The 17,338-nt window shown below is 43.9% G+C and overlaps 1 protein-coding gene across 1 annotated transcript; it reads right to left on the bottom strand.

The window, feature by feature from the left end:
* Window positions 1–844: 844 nt before the first annotated feature.
* On the bottom strand, window positions 845–15,106 carry LOC118833348. Its single transcript, XM_036740708.1, has 2 exons — window positions 14,977–15,106; window positions 845–3,116 (listed from the first exon to the last, which is right to left on the bottom strand). The coding sequence occupies exon 2, from the start codon at window positions 3,114–3,116 to the stop codon at window positions 1,197–1,199; it is 1,920 nt and encodes a 639-aa protein (XP_036596603.1). The 5' UTR covers window positions 14,977–15,106; the 3' UTR covers window positions 845–1,196.
* Window positions 15,107–17,338: the final 2,232 nt, after the last annotated feature.

The raw sequence follows: 17,338 nt of genomic DNA, 5'->3' as shown, positions 1-17,338 counted from the left end.
TTTAACTGCCATGTATAACTTCGCATTGAATTAATTTATACATTAGTATATTAGGAAGGCAGAATTTATGATTTCAAAGAGAATCTCATATGTGCCTAAAAGGTCCGGAACCGCAGGATATAAGGAATTCTCTAGGCAGAAGGCAGGAGAACTAAAGCATGTATTTACACTCCACAGTAACAATCCCACAAACCGGCGTCCCCATTTTGATATTTTCATCAAAAGATTCCAGGCCCAATAAGTCCCCCTCACAAGAGTAACTAGGAGGCCACAGAGAAGGGAGATGGTATAAGGCAAAATCATATACATGCTTCCCCTCTACGGTAAGAAGATTACCCACTAGCCTCTAGTCAGCTCTGCTACCGGCAGCTCAGCTTCGGCTGTAGGCGTCTCTGGCTCCAACCGGAAAAGGAAAGGAGGATCTTCAAGCTGTCCTCTACCCTCTTATACAGTTTTTGACATCATCAAGCGCCGCCTGAACGACCAGGGCCGATTAGTTCTTGACTTGGCCCCTCCCCCAGCGTAGACCACGTTAACACACCTCCCCTCAGCCAGCGCCACCACTCATCACACAGGAAGCTCTGGTCCTGCCCCGGAAGAGCAAGCCCCAGCATCCAGGGAAGCTCAACGAGGCAAGCTGAGTCATTCAAAGAAAACAAAGTCCATTCTGGCTACACTCCACCCCTCACAATGTTCTAGCATGCACAATCCAATCATAATTCAAATTAAATTATATATTCTAGAACATTGTGATCCAATTATGCAGGAAACTAAAACATATCATTCACAATAAAGCAAAACATATCATTCACTGGCATTCCCAAATATTGGTTTGTCGGCGGCCGGACGGGTGTGCCCCACAATTGCACCCCGTGCTCCCTGACTACCGCCTCACACTCACCCTGCCCACAGGTCTTCGGATGTCTCCGGCTCCTCCCGGGGGACGCGAGAGGAGAATCACCAGGCAGCTACCGGAATGCGACAAGCAGTTTTATTGCAATGGCGTACCAGAAATCTTACACAAAAATCCCACTGACCCTCTCTGGGGTGCTCCTTATATTGGGAGTTTCGGGTTAGCTCCTCCCCACTTCCTCCCCGAAGGTGGAGCCCCTCCAGTTGGAGCCGCCCCGGTACTGACGTGACAGAAGCCACACAGGCACTGCTGCGTCAGCAGGTCCAGACTCCCTGGCGTCTCACTACCCTTTCAGGAGGCCCAGGTCCAGAGCGCCCCTAACAACTCCCCCTTTTTGTTTAATGACATCGGCTTTTACAGCTTCTAAGGAGCGGCGCAAAACCCCAATCATACAGGAAATCAAGCAGGGCAGGAGCAGACAGATAAGAAAGGCTAGTATGAGAACAAGTCCTCCAATGGAGGCCCATTGGAGCAACTGGTGGACACTGAGAGTGTCCCACCAGGCCTTAGCGTTGTTATAGTTCTCTTCCCAGTCGCCATTGAATTGTATAGTGGCATTCTGTATGGCCGCAATGACCTCATCTAGCATATGAAGTTCAGTAGTAAAATTAGTGGCAGTACTGGCATCTTTAAGAAGCCATTCTAACTGATCATATTGGGAGACATTATAGGGAATAGGGGTTACACAAACAGGATAATACTTATAATGGCATTGCAATCTCATATATCGAATCAGTAAGGCTTGTTGCTGTACGACTACCTCAAGGACCTCCTTGAAGGTCTGCAGTTCTGAAAACAGCACACGGTCAATTTGTTCTTGGTGTTTCCAGGCTAAGCCGGATTGGACCATAAAGTTTTGCAAGGAGGAGGCAAGGAAAGCGACCTGTTTTTGTAATTGAAGAATTTGGACCTCTTCTAGGATAGTAAGGGCTAGATTAACAATAGAGAGAACAGTGCCCACAGCTACGTCCCGTTTGGGGCGTAGAAGGTCTCGCATAATCCCATCAGAAGGGGAGAGGGCAAACGGGTCGGCCTCTACAGGATGGATAGTGTAAGAGGGTATGCGAAGGAGGAATATAGTAAAGTTAGCATGAGAACTGTTGAGTGTGTTCGTGACAAGGGGTTCCGAACAAGAAACGTTGTACCCCGTGCCCATGTAAGTTATGGAAGTGTGTATAGGGAGACACAAGAGAAACATAGCATTGGGCCCTGTCTGTACCGTTCCAGCCAGATCAACACACCGATACTGCTGTGACGGTTCTGTGTCGAGCGGACAAAGAAGCTGGTGCCTGAACACTGGTTTCCAGGCATTGTACTCGTCCCGGTGCTCGGCAAAGTCTATCGCATCAGAGTACAACCCAATGGCAACCGTAGCCACTTGCAGGGCAAGTCCGATCTTCCATATGTGAGTCTGGGGTCTCCCTGGTTGGGGAATCGGCACAGGGGCAACTAAAGTAGGTACAGTTATCCCATTCCAAAAACTAAGTGTTACATTGTGCCTCGTTGGACCTGGCACGTGGTGACCCGTGGAACATGGCTGTAAGCTATTATAAACCCACGGGACTGAGCGGCAGGGCGGCAAGGGTGAGGGGCCGGTTTGGTTCTGGTCCTGCACTACAGTCCCATCATGGCCTGGGCCCCTCGAGATGGCCGCCATGTGAACACGCAAGGCGCTCCAGTGGCGCGTAGCGCTCCAGGGGTGCACCTCCTGTTCTCTGATCTGTCTCGTCAGGGGAAAACAAAAGTCTGCAACCGGGCCCCCAGGTGCCGTGTCGTTGGTAAACACACAAATAGGCTGGGCCCATGTATGCCAGGATAAGGTCTTATCATACCGCCGCTCGACTATAGCGAGGGGCTTCCCAGACCCGCCAGTGATGACGGACACATCGCCAGACACCAGAAGCGGAAGCGCCTCATGGCTCCAGGTCATCAACTGGAACAGCGGGAGATTCGGGGTAAGGGCCCAGTGCGTGGGCTTCGCTGCCAGGGGCGGCAAGATGGCAGGAGCAGCTGTAGACGGGGTCACCAACGGGATCATGGCGAGTAGGCAGCGGAGGGCATTGGCTACCCTCTGTTTCGCGCGGACAGTTCTGTTCTTTCGTTGTGGCCTCCGTCCCCTGCGGCGGTGTCGTCGCGTCTGCTGGGGGTGCGACCTCACGGACTCGGCGGAGGGGCACCCAGACGTGCTGTCCGGGGGCGTCATCTGTGGAGACACAAAGATACCCTCTCCCTCTAACTACAACCCTTCCCGGCCTGTGCCACTCCCCTTTCTCATCTTTCCACCAGACCGTGCTGCCTTGAAGGCACGCGGTTGGTGGTGTCTCCTCCTGGTCTGTTTCTCACACCGGCCCCCAGCATAGTATTTTAGCGCAGGCGTAAGGCCACCATCACGAAAATTGGCAGTAAAGGTAGCTGTAGCGAGCTGCGCATGGGTCAGCCTCCCCGCCACTCCCCCTTTTTGTTTTAAGACAATAGGACTCACATACATAAGGGATTTAATTAAACATCTTTCATTCTCTACGTGAAACTTGTCCCGGTGTAAAGGCTAAATATTAGAATCCTTTCTATCTATTGTACATAAACTTTCAGTTCCTCAGCAAGCCAAGTGCATTGTTTAGGACCCACATAACTCAAACAAGTTCTTTTTCTGGGCTGATGACCTTGCCCGTGCAGAGAGTGCAGAGAGTTTCCAAGGGCCTTGGCAATGTTACAAAATAAGGAGAAGCAACATGGTCTCTAGGAAGGGGTTACATAGAGAACTCTGTGTGCTATCTGTTGCTGTGCCCCTGAGCAAACTTATTCAAGGTCGAGTCCTACCAAAAATTATGCAAAGGAGTGCACAAAACTTTCCTTCATAAAAAATCTCTCTTTCTCAGACAGCTTATAATTTATCCTGATATTATTAATTTCCACCTTCTCCACATAATTAAAAAAAAAGGAAAACTAAACTCACCATAGTAAATACTATCTCTAAGCAACAACATCAATAGCTTAATTAATGATCTCACAAATTTCCCAAATGATAGCAAAACAATTAAAGACAAAATTTGGTAATTTAAGATTTCTCAAATTACAATTCGGAACCGAATAACAGTTAGATTATAAAAGGAATTGCATTTCTAACAACACAGATGATATAGCTGAAAATTTGAGACGTATAACAAAATATCAAAAAACCATAATTATCATCCATTAAAACTTGAAAACCAAGACCAATTCATTTCCATTTTGGTGGCTTTACCGCAGTCAGATATGACCCCAAATTGCGTAAGACAGAGAATCATTCATCTCATTACCAAAACTTCACATTGAAGAAAATCCACATAAGATTAACATAAAGCAAGTATTTTTAACTTAAAACAGTTTACATTTAAATAGCATGTATCTTATTACAATTATGCGATCTTTGTAACATCCCTGGGAATGGATTCCACCACCATCCCCCTATTGAACAGCAAACTACAGTAAATAGAATTTTCTTGGGGCTATATAGTTAATAAATTTCTCAATTATTCGAATATGAATTTCTAAGTTCCCTTCACATATTTCTTGGGAAAGTTTTACAAATAGTTTGCAATCACGTATTATAATTAGATCGGTTTAAAATGTACTGGGCCAGTATTCTAACTACTTCTTTTGTCCTAAGAAATTTGAATCATGGCTAAGAAGGTATAGTCGGTTTCCCTTCCAGGCAGAGGGGGTTGATAATTAATTGAACAGCAATCATAACAACTCATAATAAGCAACATCTTTACCCTAATCAACATTCGTATAAAATTTAATAGAACCCACCCACAAATCTAGGTCAAAAGGTGGGTGACATAATTTCTTTTATCTCTTCAGAACTTAATTGGTTTTTAACACTAAAACAGTAATCCCAAATAACCTAGTTAACAATCTTACAAGTTTCCTAAGTGCTGGCAGAAGTGTTTTAGCTGTGATCTTAACAAGGTAGGGTTAGCAAGGCTGAGAAAGTAACTTAACCAGTTTTACACAATTGTTTTCATTTTGTAGTTTCACCAAAATTCAAATTAAAGATCACTTTGTCTAATCTCATATCTAGTCACTTAAATTTTACAACGTAGGAGAATTTTACTACAATTCAGAAGTACAATAGAAAAATTTCAGATGACATTAACTGCATTCCCAAATCATCACATACATTAGGCTTACCAAGCATAGAGGCTTTTCTTCTCCTCATAGTTGCAGAGCCTGGCTGTGGACTGAAAGGGGGAAAGGTGCTGGGAAGCTGCAGAGTCCAGCACCTGAATTAAAGGTCTAAGGAATCATTGAGGGGTCCCTGAGAGATCTTTACCTTCTTATAGGGGTTGTCAGGTTTGGAAGGCTAGGAGCAAAAATCGTAAGTTCTGGTGGTGTGGGAGCAAGGACTTGGGGGACAGGGAGGAGAGGTTCCTCTGTTTACCTATTGCCTAGAAGTGTGGGCTTCAGGGGTCCAGGGCTGTTGTCAGCGGGGTACGAGAGGGCAACAAAGTAGCAAAGTCAAGAACAGGGAATAGAGCCTTTGTTGCGACATGTATTTTAATTTCTAAAGTTTCTATGTATTATGATTTAATTTATTTGAGGACTTTTAGGGGAAAGGCACATCAGAATAAAAGGGCCTAAATAAGAAAAAGCAGCTTGTACACAGGGCAATTATTTTGAAAAGAAGCCAACTCTCTATTGTATATTTACGAATCACTTTTTAAACTTTCCAAGTGGCAAACGTAGGAAAATCACAGCGAGCTAGAAATGTTTTCACCCAGGCGGACTGGGTTATATCTATGGAGATAATTCCTATCCGAAGAAGTATTTTTGTTTCTCAGGACTACAGTAACAGTCAGTAACAGTCCTTTGGGTTCACTATGTTCAGATTGGCTTTCACGTTTGGCTTTCATTTCTCTGTTTTGGAAGCTTTAAACCACTTGTTTCAAATTCAAATAGGAATGAGGGTCACTAAATTGCACATAAGGATCTCTGTAGTTGTATATTGAAAACTACTTATTAACTCTATAGATTTAATACCGTTATGTCATTAAATATTTTCCAACTTTTTATCTATACTAGTCTCATGGTGATTCTCATTCACCACACAGGAATTAAAACATCTTTGTATATACTTCTGACATAGAGCTGGAATTCTTAACCCCCCAAGGAGTCTACGGATTGGAGGGGGATACAGAATATCTTTTGTCATATAAACTGATTTTTCTTCACATTCATACGTGTATTATTATGTTGAAAAAGGTTTCATATACTTCACCAGATTATCTATGGCTAACAGAATCTGCTAAATCAAAATCTTAATGGTTCTAATTTTTTCTCGAGTAAATTTTACTTCTGTGTTTACTCCTTAAAAACCTTTTTGGAAGTGAGAACTTTGAATTTGCCAGTCTAAGGTGAGTGGGACTCTGGAAAAGATCCAGTGGTACCATGTCCCTTTCTCCTCATACTGGGGAGCTCAAAGTGTCTCTTTAGTAGAGATTCATGCATTTTCCGAATTTGCATTTCCGAATTTGCCTTAGTGCCAAATGGTATGAGAAATTCTGACTTTATCTTAAGCATCAAATCAGGAGTAACACATTTGAATTTCAGGGAAAAGGTCCCCGCCTCCTTTCTTATCTCTCCTCACATCCCAAATTGGCCAGATTTGGGATGAAGGGAGAAAGAAAGAGCATTATTTCCAACAACTATAAACCGTTAAACAAGAAGACATTTTCCTCTCTCCTACTCTCCCCCCCACCCCCCGCCCTCCCGCTCCTCTGAAGAGACTGGAGTCAGGGAGGGAGAGAAAGAGATAGTGGACATTACAGGGTGTCAGATTACATACACAGAAACACCACACACAGAAACACAGATACAGCACACAGACAGAGACAAAAAACACAGAGAGGATTTTTGAATCCTATGCACAAATTGCTTGGCCCTCTGATGTAACGGAGGCCAGGTGCCGTGCTTTATTGGGGTCTTGGAGACCCTGCTTTTAAGATGATCAGAGGCAGATCGCTGGCTGGTCTCTTCCAGTTGTTTAGGAGACAGCTTTCTCTTACTAACTTCTTCAAAACTTTCATATAATGTGAGGAGTTGGGGGAGGGGCTAAAGGAGACTTCATTCTTTCCTCCGGATCATATTCTAAGTTGCCTTTTTCTGGTATCTTGTCCTTGGAGTCTACCGAGTGTGCAAATTCCTCCTCTTGCTCTGTTCCAGGAGCCACATCTGTAATTCGGGGAGTGATTGTACACCCCTGATCTTGGCCATCTCGTATATTTCTTATGAATGTGGCCTGATCCGTGGCAGTTCCTAAGCACTCCGCCTGCCGCGGAGACGGGCAGATCCACCCCGGTGTGCTCCAGCCACGGGCTGACCACCCGGATCTTCTCCACCCACTCTCTACATGTCCTTATATAAATTCTAACGCCTTGCTCCTTACAGACCTTGTAGATCTGGCAGGCGAGTACGCCTTTGTCCTCCGGCTCAACACGGGCTTTACAGACCTTCGGTCCCATCCCAAGGGCTCAACCTGTCTCCTTGGGTTCTGCCTGGTGTAACCAGAATGGCTTTTGTTTTCTTTGAATGACTCAGCTTACCTCATTGAGCCTCTGGACACTGTGGCTTGCTCTTCCGGGGCAGGAGGCCCGGGGAGCATGCCGGGAAGCAGACAACTTCCTGTGTGATGAGTCATGGGGCTGGCTGAGGGGAGGTGTTAACCTCTACCCTAGGGGGAGGGGCCAACTCAGGAACCAATCGGCCCTGGTCATTCAGGTGGAGCTTGATGATGTCAAAAACTCTATAAGAGGGGAGACGACAGCTTGAAGAGTTCTATTTCCTTTTCCGGTTGGAGCCAGAGACAGTTACAGCGACAGTTACAGCGACAGTTACAGCGACAGTTACAGTTTCAGTTACAGCCACAGACACAGCTGAAGCAGGAGCTACCAGTAGCGGAGCTGACCTACGGGAGGAAGCTGAACAAAGACTTCAGGCCAGTGGGTAATCTTATTACCATCGAGGGGGAAGCATGATCTTGCTTTACGCAATCATGCTTCTCTGTAGCCTCCTGGTTACTCTTGCAAGGCGTACTTATTGGGCCTGGAAGCTTTTGATCAACATATCAAAATGGGGCTGCTGGTTCATGGGTTGGTTACTGTGGAGCCTAAATAAATGTTTTGATTCTTCTGCCTTCTACTTTGAGAGTTTCTTATATCCGGCGATTCCGAACGTTTCAGACATGTTTATGATCCTCTTTGAGATTATAAACTCTGCCCTCCTAATACATTTGGCGACCAGGATGGGATCGCTAGGTATAAGATCTCTATTTAGAAGCAGAACAATTCCAGAGGAAGAGATGAATATCCCAGGATGGGAGGATCCATTTTATTCCTCCCTAGCAAAAGAATTGGCTAAAAAAGCTGGACCCTGTGAAAACTGGGAACCAAGGCTACGGATGAGGAGATCCTAGGGATTTGGAAAAGTGTTTACGAGAAGTTGGGATTCAGTCAGGGGCATCACTATCTAGGCAAAGCTGGATAGTGTTATCAGCCTACCGGCTAGTATACGAAAGATTGAGATTAAGTGAAAGACATGGGGGCACTCCTACCCCACAGGAAGAAGAGGAATCTCAGATAGCAGGAGACCAAACTGACTCAAATGAGAACTTTTCTATTAATGTGGCTAAGAGCAACAGGAGACCAAAAAAGCCCAGAGTGCATTTCAACCCAGCCCAGAAAGAGCCTGACTGCCTGCTTCGTCCTAGCCATGGTGGCAGAGGAAGTGAGTGGGGAGAGAATGAGACAATGTTAGGGGCTGAGGCACAAAACACTACTGGGGTTCAGGATGTGCCTCACACAGAGAATAGGAGATGGTTACATGATCAGACAAGGGCTCGACCCATACAAAGGAGGAAGACAGAAACCCGAGGTGAAGATTCAGTTACAAGGGAAATTCAGGAAGATTTCTCACCGCAAGAGGTCACAGATATTTTGAGTAGATTCAGCCAAAGAATAGGAGAACCATTGATATCTTGGATGGTAAGACTCAGTGATCAAGGGGCCAGTGGAATATCAGTAGATAGGACAGACTGCATGAGATTCATAGGTATCAGCCATGATCCTCTAGTTCAACAAGCTTTTAGGGAACATCATCAGCAAGGAGATGGTGATAGCAGGACTACTCTGTTGGCATTAGCCGCTGTGGGATGCAATAAGAGATATGCTACTGATTCTATGTGGCCCACTGAGCACAGACCCTGGTATTCACTTAGAGATTGTATCATGAGACTAAAGGAGGAGGTGATGAAGACTGCCATTATGATAGGAACCTCAGACAAATATTACAATGATCAATGGACTGCCTCATAGGAATTTAATAATTAGGACAGCTCCCCCTGCTTATAAACAACTAATTTTGAATTTATTACTTGGAGAAGTAGGGAGCCGTCTTACAACAGTGATAAATAAGATTTTACAGTTACATGACTTAGGTGACTGGGGAGGGATAGATCTCCTCGAGAGAGAAGGGTGAATAACCAGCAAACTTGGCGCCAAAGGAGAGTAACAAGGAAAGAAATGTTTACTGCTTTATTGAGAGCAGGAGTAGGTTTTGAAATGATAGATGGAATTCCAACCAATGAATTATATAGAATGTACAGAGATAAAGGCCTTGATAACAGGAGAGATAGGGAAATAAGAACTGCTCCTGCAAATACTACAGATGTTGAACCTTCAAACCCAAGTGAATCATATGAAAGGGAATACTAGGGAACAGGCCGAGCCCCAGTCCAAATTAAGGAAATACACAGGCTGGATTGCAGACCTCACATTAACTTGACCATATATTGGAAAAATGGGTCAAGTACGGTAACTGAGGCATTAATAGATACTGGGGCCGAGGCCACCCTTATTTATGGAAATCCAGACAAGTTCAGCCATGGAACTCCTATTACCATTACAGGACTAGGAGGGACTGAAGTATCAGCCAGGCAAGTTAAATTAATGATGAAAATTGGACAGTTGCCCAAGAGAGAATATAGTGTGGTTATTGTGCCTATTCCCGAATACATCATTGGAATAGACATATTGAAGGGTATGACCTTAAATTTACCCTGAAGGGAAATACCAATTTGCTGTGAGGAAAATGGGCATTAATGCAGTCTTAGTGGGGAAAATCAAGATGGATCCAATCACTTTGCCCGAACCTTCTAAAATAATTACTTTGAGGCAATATCGTGTGCCAGGTGGGCAAGATGAAATTGCCAACACTATAAGAGAATGTGTTGAGGCAGGAGTGTTAGTCCCTACAACTACTCAATGGAACAACCCTGTCTGGCCAGTCCGAAAGTCAGATGGAACATGGAGGATGACAGTAGATTATAGACAGCTGAACAAAGTGACTCCTCCCTTGTATGCTGCTGTACCAGACACGGTTACTTTAATAGAGAGAATACAAAAACGTGAAGGGACTTGGTATGCAGTTATTGATTTGGCCAATGCCTTCTTTACAATCCCAATAGACCCCAAGCAATGGAATCTGTTTGCTTTTACTTGGCAAGGCCGACAGTATACATTTACACGCCTGCCGCAAGGATATATTCATAGCCCAACTATTTGCCACAGGATTGTAGCTGAACATTTGGATGAATTAAAGTTACCTGGTGTACAGCTTACACATTACATAGATGACATCATGATACAGGGAAAGAATATAAAGGAGGTGGAGGAGAGTTTAGCATTATTAATTGACCATATGAAAAGCAAAGGATGGGAAATCAACCCCGCAAAGGTTCAAGGGCCAGCTCAAACTGTAAAATTCTTGGGGATACAGTGGAATAGAGGACTGCGAGAAATTCTCCCACAAGCTCGACAAAAAATCCAGGATTTTCCCACCCCTACCAATAAGAAAGAGGCCCAAAAGTTCATAGGGCTGTTTGGTTATTGGAGACACCACATCCCACATTTGGGACAGATTTTAAAACCCTTGTATAAAGTCACCAGAAAGAAATATGAATTTGACTCGGGACTTGAACAAAGTAGAGCTTTTGAGGAAGCAAAGGCTGCTATTCAATTAGCTCTAGACTTATGGCCTATGCAAAATGGGCCAGTGGAGTTACAAGTGACTGTACAAGATGACTATGCAAATTGGAGTCTGTGGCAAAAACAACAAAGCCGAAGTGTACCTTTAGGCTTTTGGTCAAGGAAACTGCCCTCATCTGGAGTGCAATATACACCTTTTGAGAAGCAGCTGTTAGCTGCATATTGGGCTTTAGTAGAAACTGAGCAACTAACTCTGGGTCATGAAGTGGTATTAAGGCCTGGAATTCCAATTATGTACTTGGGTAATGAGTACCCCAGCTTCTCACAGAATTGGACATGCACAAGAGGCAAGCATAATCAAATGGAAGTGGTATATTCAGAATAGGTCCAGAGCAGGCAAAAATGGAGTTTCTGCTCTACATGAATCTGTGGCGAACATTGATACTGAGAGCAATGAAAAGCCCCTTGAATCTAAGCAACAGATGGTACCATCCTTAGTGAAATGGAATAATGGATATGACGGACTAAATGAAGAACAGAAGAAACATGCTTGGTTTACTGATGGGACAGCAAAATATTTAGGACAGAAGAGACATTGGAAAGCAGTAGCCTATAACCCCTGTACAAGGAGAACTCTGGAAAGTTCTGGGATAGGTGGAAGTAGCCAATATGCTGAACTGATGGCAGTGCATCAGGCCATCAGAGCAGAGAAAGGAGGACAGTGTCATATATTTACTGACTCGTGGGCGGTAGCTAATGGATTAGCTACGTGGATGCCTATATGGAGGAATCAGAATTGGGAGATTCATGGCAAACAAGTTTGGGGTAAAGAGTTATGGGAAAATATATGGGACATGTCTTTGGTTACAGATCTGTCAGTTTTTCATGTTGATGCTCATGCAACCCTGACCACACCAGAACGTGAGTACAATGCACATGCGGATCGACTAGCAAAGATTGCTACTGAATGTATTGTCCCTACTCCGACTCCAACTGATGACCCAGCCTTAGCAAGATGGGTCCACCAGACTGCTGGCCATTTAGGGGTCCAGGCCACCCATCGATGGGCACAGGATCGAGGTATCAGTATTTCTCATGCGTTGTTAAAACAAATAACAGAGGAGTGTTGTATATGCCAATTAGAAAAAGAACGAACTCTTCCTAGGATAGTTACTGGAGAAATAGCAAGGGGAAAAGTTCCAGCCCAAATTTGGCAGATAGATTATATTGGCCCACTACCCCAGGATAAAGGATGTAAATATGTATGTACGTGTGTTGACACCTATTCCGGTGTACTAGTGGCTTGTCCTTATAAAGACGCAACTCAGAAAAACACCTGTAAAACTCTAGATATTGTAAGTTTATATTATGGAATCCCAATGCAGATTCAAAGTGACAATGGGTCACATTTCAAGGGCAAAGAAGTGAAAAGATATTGTGTGTTGAATAATATAGAATGGATATATCATATTCCATATTACCCACAAGCATCTGGGCTAATTGAAAGAATGAATGGATTGTTGAAAGAACAGCTGAGAAAATTAAGCTCAAATAATTCATATCGACATTGGAAGGATAATTTGTCTATTGCCTTACGTAATTTGAATAATAGGCCCTTAGAGGGGAGTACACCTCTAGCCAGAATGATGACCCCAAATCTGCAGATCAGAGAACAGCAAACATGTGAGATCCAAAACATTGAATTTTGGACTGTGAGGGAAGATGTCCCACTACCAAGTCCAGGAACACCTGGTTCAGCAGGATATGATTTACATTGTATAGAGAATTTTAGGTTAAATAGGAAAGAAATAAGAAAAACCCCTACTGGAGTATGTATGAGAATCCCCAAGAATCATCTTGGACGGATATTACCTAAACCAGGATTAGCGGCTCAAGGAATACATGTATTGGCTGGAGTGATAGATTCTAATTATCAAAAAGAAATTGTTGTGACACTCCAGAATATGGGTAAAAAACCTGTACAATTTTGTAGAAATGATAGGATGGTTCAAGTCATTATTATCCCCTGTGAAAAAATACCCTTTGTGAAAACTGACCCTCCTCCCAAAATAACTACTAGAGGGGCAAAAGGGTCTTGCTCCATTGATAGAATAAAGTCAGGAGCTAAGGTATGGGTAAAACGGAAGCCAGATGATATTCCAAAGGCTGCAGAAGTTATAGCCCATGGGAAGGACAACACTGTAACAGTTGTCTATTCAGGGGAAAATAATTACCAAATCGTACCCCTGAACCATATATTTTACCGTGAATAGGTTATAATAATAGATTCACAGACTCCACAGGTATGGCTGATGCTGGTAAATGCCATAAGCCACTCAGAGGAAAGGTAACTTTGTGTGATTAACGGATGAAAACTTGTACATTTGGGGAAAGGCTGGGAGGACAATCCTAGTCTCTGTCTAGGATGGGATCCTCTTGGCTTCCTCATTATGTTCCTTTTGAAAAGTTTGGCTCTGATGTTGGATCTTTGCATAACTGAAATCTCAACCAAACTTGAGATGATTTTATTTGAAGAATTATAGTCCATACTTGTCTATTCTTTTTGTCCTTTGTTTTGGCTAACCTTGTTGCTAGTTTTGTTTCCTTCAGGCTTAAGCACCCTGCACTTTCCGGTGACTGCCTAAGCATGTAGCATTCTTGGAATTCCTGCCAGCTCGTTAAAGAAATGACCTCTGGAATGGGACTTTTTGGGGGCAGGGCCATCTCTACATCCAATTTCAGCATGAAGAAGCTATGGAAAATGAGACCTTCACCCCTCACCCCAAGATTTTGAGCCCCAATCGTTCAAGGGGGGTGGAAATGATGATAGTGTTCTGTTTACTTATTTTGTGTTATCCTTGCTGTGTTGTTTTATTGTTATGATATTATTGATCCTATGTAATGGATACAAGGATTTAGGGGTGGACATTTGAATTATTAATAATTATTTTGGGGATGATTAATTGAAGAGATTATCTTGCTGGGACCTAGGGGTGGATCACATTTGAATCGTAAACCAATATTTAGGAATGTCACCAAATGATATGTTTTGCTTTATAATGAATGATATGTTTTAGTTTCCTTTGTAATTGGATCACAATGTATGTTCTAGGATACATGGCTGATTAGATTATGTATCCTATAACAAGGGGTGGAGTGTAACCAGAATGGCTTTTGTTTTCTTTGAATGACTCAGCTTACCTCATTGAGCCTCTGGACACTGTGGCTTGCTCTTCCGGGGCAGGAGGCCCGGGGAGCATGCCGGGAAGCAGACAACTTCCTGTGTGATGAGTCATGGGGCTGGCTGAGGGGAGGTGTTAACCTCTACCCTAGGGGGAGGGGCCAACTCAGGAACCAATCGGCCCTGGTCATTCAGGTGGAGCTTGATGATGTCAAAAACTCTATAAGAGGGGAGAAGACAGCTTGAAGAGTTCTCTTTCCTTTTCCGGTTGGAGCCAGAGACAGTTACAGCGACAGTTACAGCAACAGTTACAGCGACAGTTACAGCGACAGTTACAGTTTCAGTTACAGCCACAGACACAGCTGAAGCAGGAGCTACCAGTAGCGGAGCTGACCTACGGGAGGAAGCTGAACAAAGACTTCAGGCCAGTGGGTAATCTTATTACCATCGAGGGGGAAGCATGATCTTGCTTTACGCAATCATGCTTCTCTGTAGCCTCCTGGTTACTCTTGCAAGGCGTACTTATTGGGCCTGGAAGCTTTTGATCAACATATCAAAATGGGGCTGCTGGTTCATGGGTTGGTTACTGTGGAGCCTAAATAAATGTTTTGATTCTTCTGCCTTCTACTTTGAGAGTTTCTTATATCCGGCGATTCCGAACGTTTCAGACATGTTTATGATCCTCTTTGAGATTATAAACTCGGCCCTCCTAATACACCTGGTCTTCCGCTCCCCTTATCTAATGGGAGCAGGAGCGGCCTCACTGGTCAAGCCCCACGTTTGGGCGCCAGCTGTCGGCGGCCGGACGGGTGTGCCCCACAATAGCACCCCGTGCTCCCCGACTACCGCCTCACACTCACCCTGCCCACGGGTCTTCGGACGTCTCCGGCTCCTCCCGGGGGACGCGAGAGGAGAATCACCAGGCAGCTACCGGAATGCGACAAGCAGTTTTATTGCAATGGCGTACCAGAAATCTTACACAAAAATCCCACTGACCCTCTCTGGGGTGCTCCTTATATTGGGAGTTTCGGGTTAGCTCCTCCCCACTTCCTCCCCGAAGGTGGAGCCCCTCCAGTTGGAGCCGCCCCGGTACTGACGTGACAGAAGCCACACAGGCACTGCTGCGTCAGCAGGTCCAGACTCCCTGGCGTCTCACTACCCTTTCAGGAGGCCCAGGTCCAGAGCGCCCCTAACATTGGTTTACGATTCAAATGTCATCCACCCCTAGATCCCAGCCAGATAATCTCTTCAATCAATCATCCCAAAATAATTATTAATAATTCAAATGCCCACCCCTAGATCTTTGTATCCATTACATAGGATCAATAATATCATAACAATAAAACAATATAGCAAGGATAACACAAAATAAGTACACAGAACACTATCATCATTCCCCCCCCTCAAACAATTGGGGCTCAAAATCTTGGGGTAATGGGTGAAGGTCTCATTTTCCATAGCTTCTTCTTGCTGAAATTGGATGTAGAGGTGTCCCTGCCCCAAAGAGTCCCATTCCAGAGTTCAGTTCTTTAGCGAGCTGGCAGGAATTCCAAGAATGCTACGTACTTAGGCAGTCACCGGAAACTGAAGGGTGCTTAAACCTGCAGGAGACAGAACTAGCGACAAGGTTAACTAAAACAGAAAACAAAAAGAGTAGGCAAGTATGGGCTATTATCCTTTAAATAAAATCATCTCCAGTTTAGTTGAAATTTCAGTTATGCAAATATCCAATATCAGAGCCAAACTCAGATGGGAAATGTTTCTTTTTAAACGGAACACAATGAGGAAACTAAGCCAAGAAGATCCCACCCTAGATGGAGACCAGGATTGTCCTCCCAGTCTTTCCCCAGATGTACAAGGGAAACCAGGAGGATCCCATCCTAGATAGACTAGGATTGTCCTCCCAGACTTTCCCCAGATGTACAAACTTTTATCCGTTAATCACACCAACTCACCTTCCCTCTGAGTGGCTTGTGTCAATTACCAGCATCAGCCATACCTGTGGGGTCCGTGAATCTAATATTATAGCCCTATTCACGGTAAAATATATGATTCAGGGGTACGATTTGGTAATTATCTTCCCCTGAATAGACAACTGTTACAGTGTTGTTCTTCCCATGGGCTATGACTTCTGCAGCCTTTAGAATATCATCTGGCTTCCATTTTACCCATACATTAGCTCCCAACTTTATTCTATCAATGGAGCAAGCCCCTTTTGCCCCTCTAGTAGTTATTTGGGGAGGAGGGTCAGTTTTCACAAAGAGTATTTTTTCACAGATGATAATAATCACTTGAACTATCCTATCATTCCTACCAAATTGTACAGGTTTTTCACCCAAATTCTGGAGTGTCACAAAGATTTCTTTTTGATAACTCGAATCTATCACTCCAGCCAATACATGTAGTCCTTGAGCTGCTAATCCTGGTTTAGGTAATATCCGTCCAAAATGATTCTTGGGGATTCTCCTACATACTCCGGTAGGGGTTTTTCTTATCTCTTTCCTATTCAACCTAAAATTCTATATACAATGTAAATCATATCCTGCCTAACCAGGTGTTCCTGGACATGGTAGGGGGACATCTTCCCTCACAGTCCAAAATTCAATATTTTGGATCTCATGTGTTTGCTGTTCTCTAATCTGCAAATTTGGGGTCATCATTCTGGCTAGAGGTGTACTCCCCCCAAGGGCCTATTATTCAAATTACATAAGGCAATAGACAAATTATCCTTCCAATGTAGATATGAATTATTAGAGCTTAATTTTCTCAGCTGTTCTTTCAACAATCCATTCATTCTTTCAATCAGCCCAGATGCTTGTGGGTAATATGGAATATGATATATCCATTCTATATTATTCAACACACAATATCTTTTCACTTCTTTGCCCTTGAAATGTGACCCATTGTCACTTTGAATCTGCATTGGGGTTCCATAGTATAAACTTACAATAGTCTAGGGTTTTACAGGTGTTTTTCTGAGTTGCATCCTTATAAGGACAAGCCACTAGGACACCTGAATAGGTGTCAACACACGTACATACATATTTACATCCTTTATCCTGGGGTAGTGGGCCAATATAATCTATCTGCCAAATTTGGGCTGGAACTTTTCCCCTTGCTATTTCTCCAATTACTATCCTAGGAAGAGTTCGTTCTTTTTCTAATTGGCATATACAACACCCCTCTGTTATTTGTTTTAACAACACATGAGAGATACTGATA

The sequence above is a fragment of the Trichosurus vulpecula genome, unplaced genomic scaffold (genome assembly GCF_011100635.1).
Source record: "Trichosurus vulpecula isolate mTriVul1 unplaced genomic scaffold, mTriVul1.pri scaffold_44_arrow_ctg1, whole genome shotgun sequence".
NCBI lineage: Eukaryota > Metazoa > Chordata > Mammalia > Diprotodontia > Phalangeridae > Trichosurus > Trichosurus vulpecula.
This window is presented reverse-complemented; position numbering and strand designations above follow the sequence as displayed.

What these genes read in the sequence shown, in the direction of transcription:
- LOC118833348 (XM_036740708.1), bottom strand. Translation starts at nt 3,116, where the DNA reads ATGACGCCCCCGGACAGCACGTCTGGGTGCCCCTCCGCCGAGTCCGTG.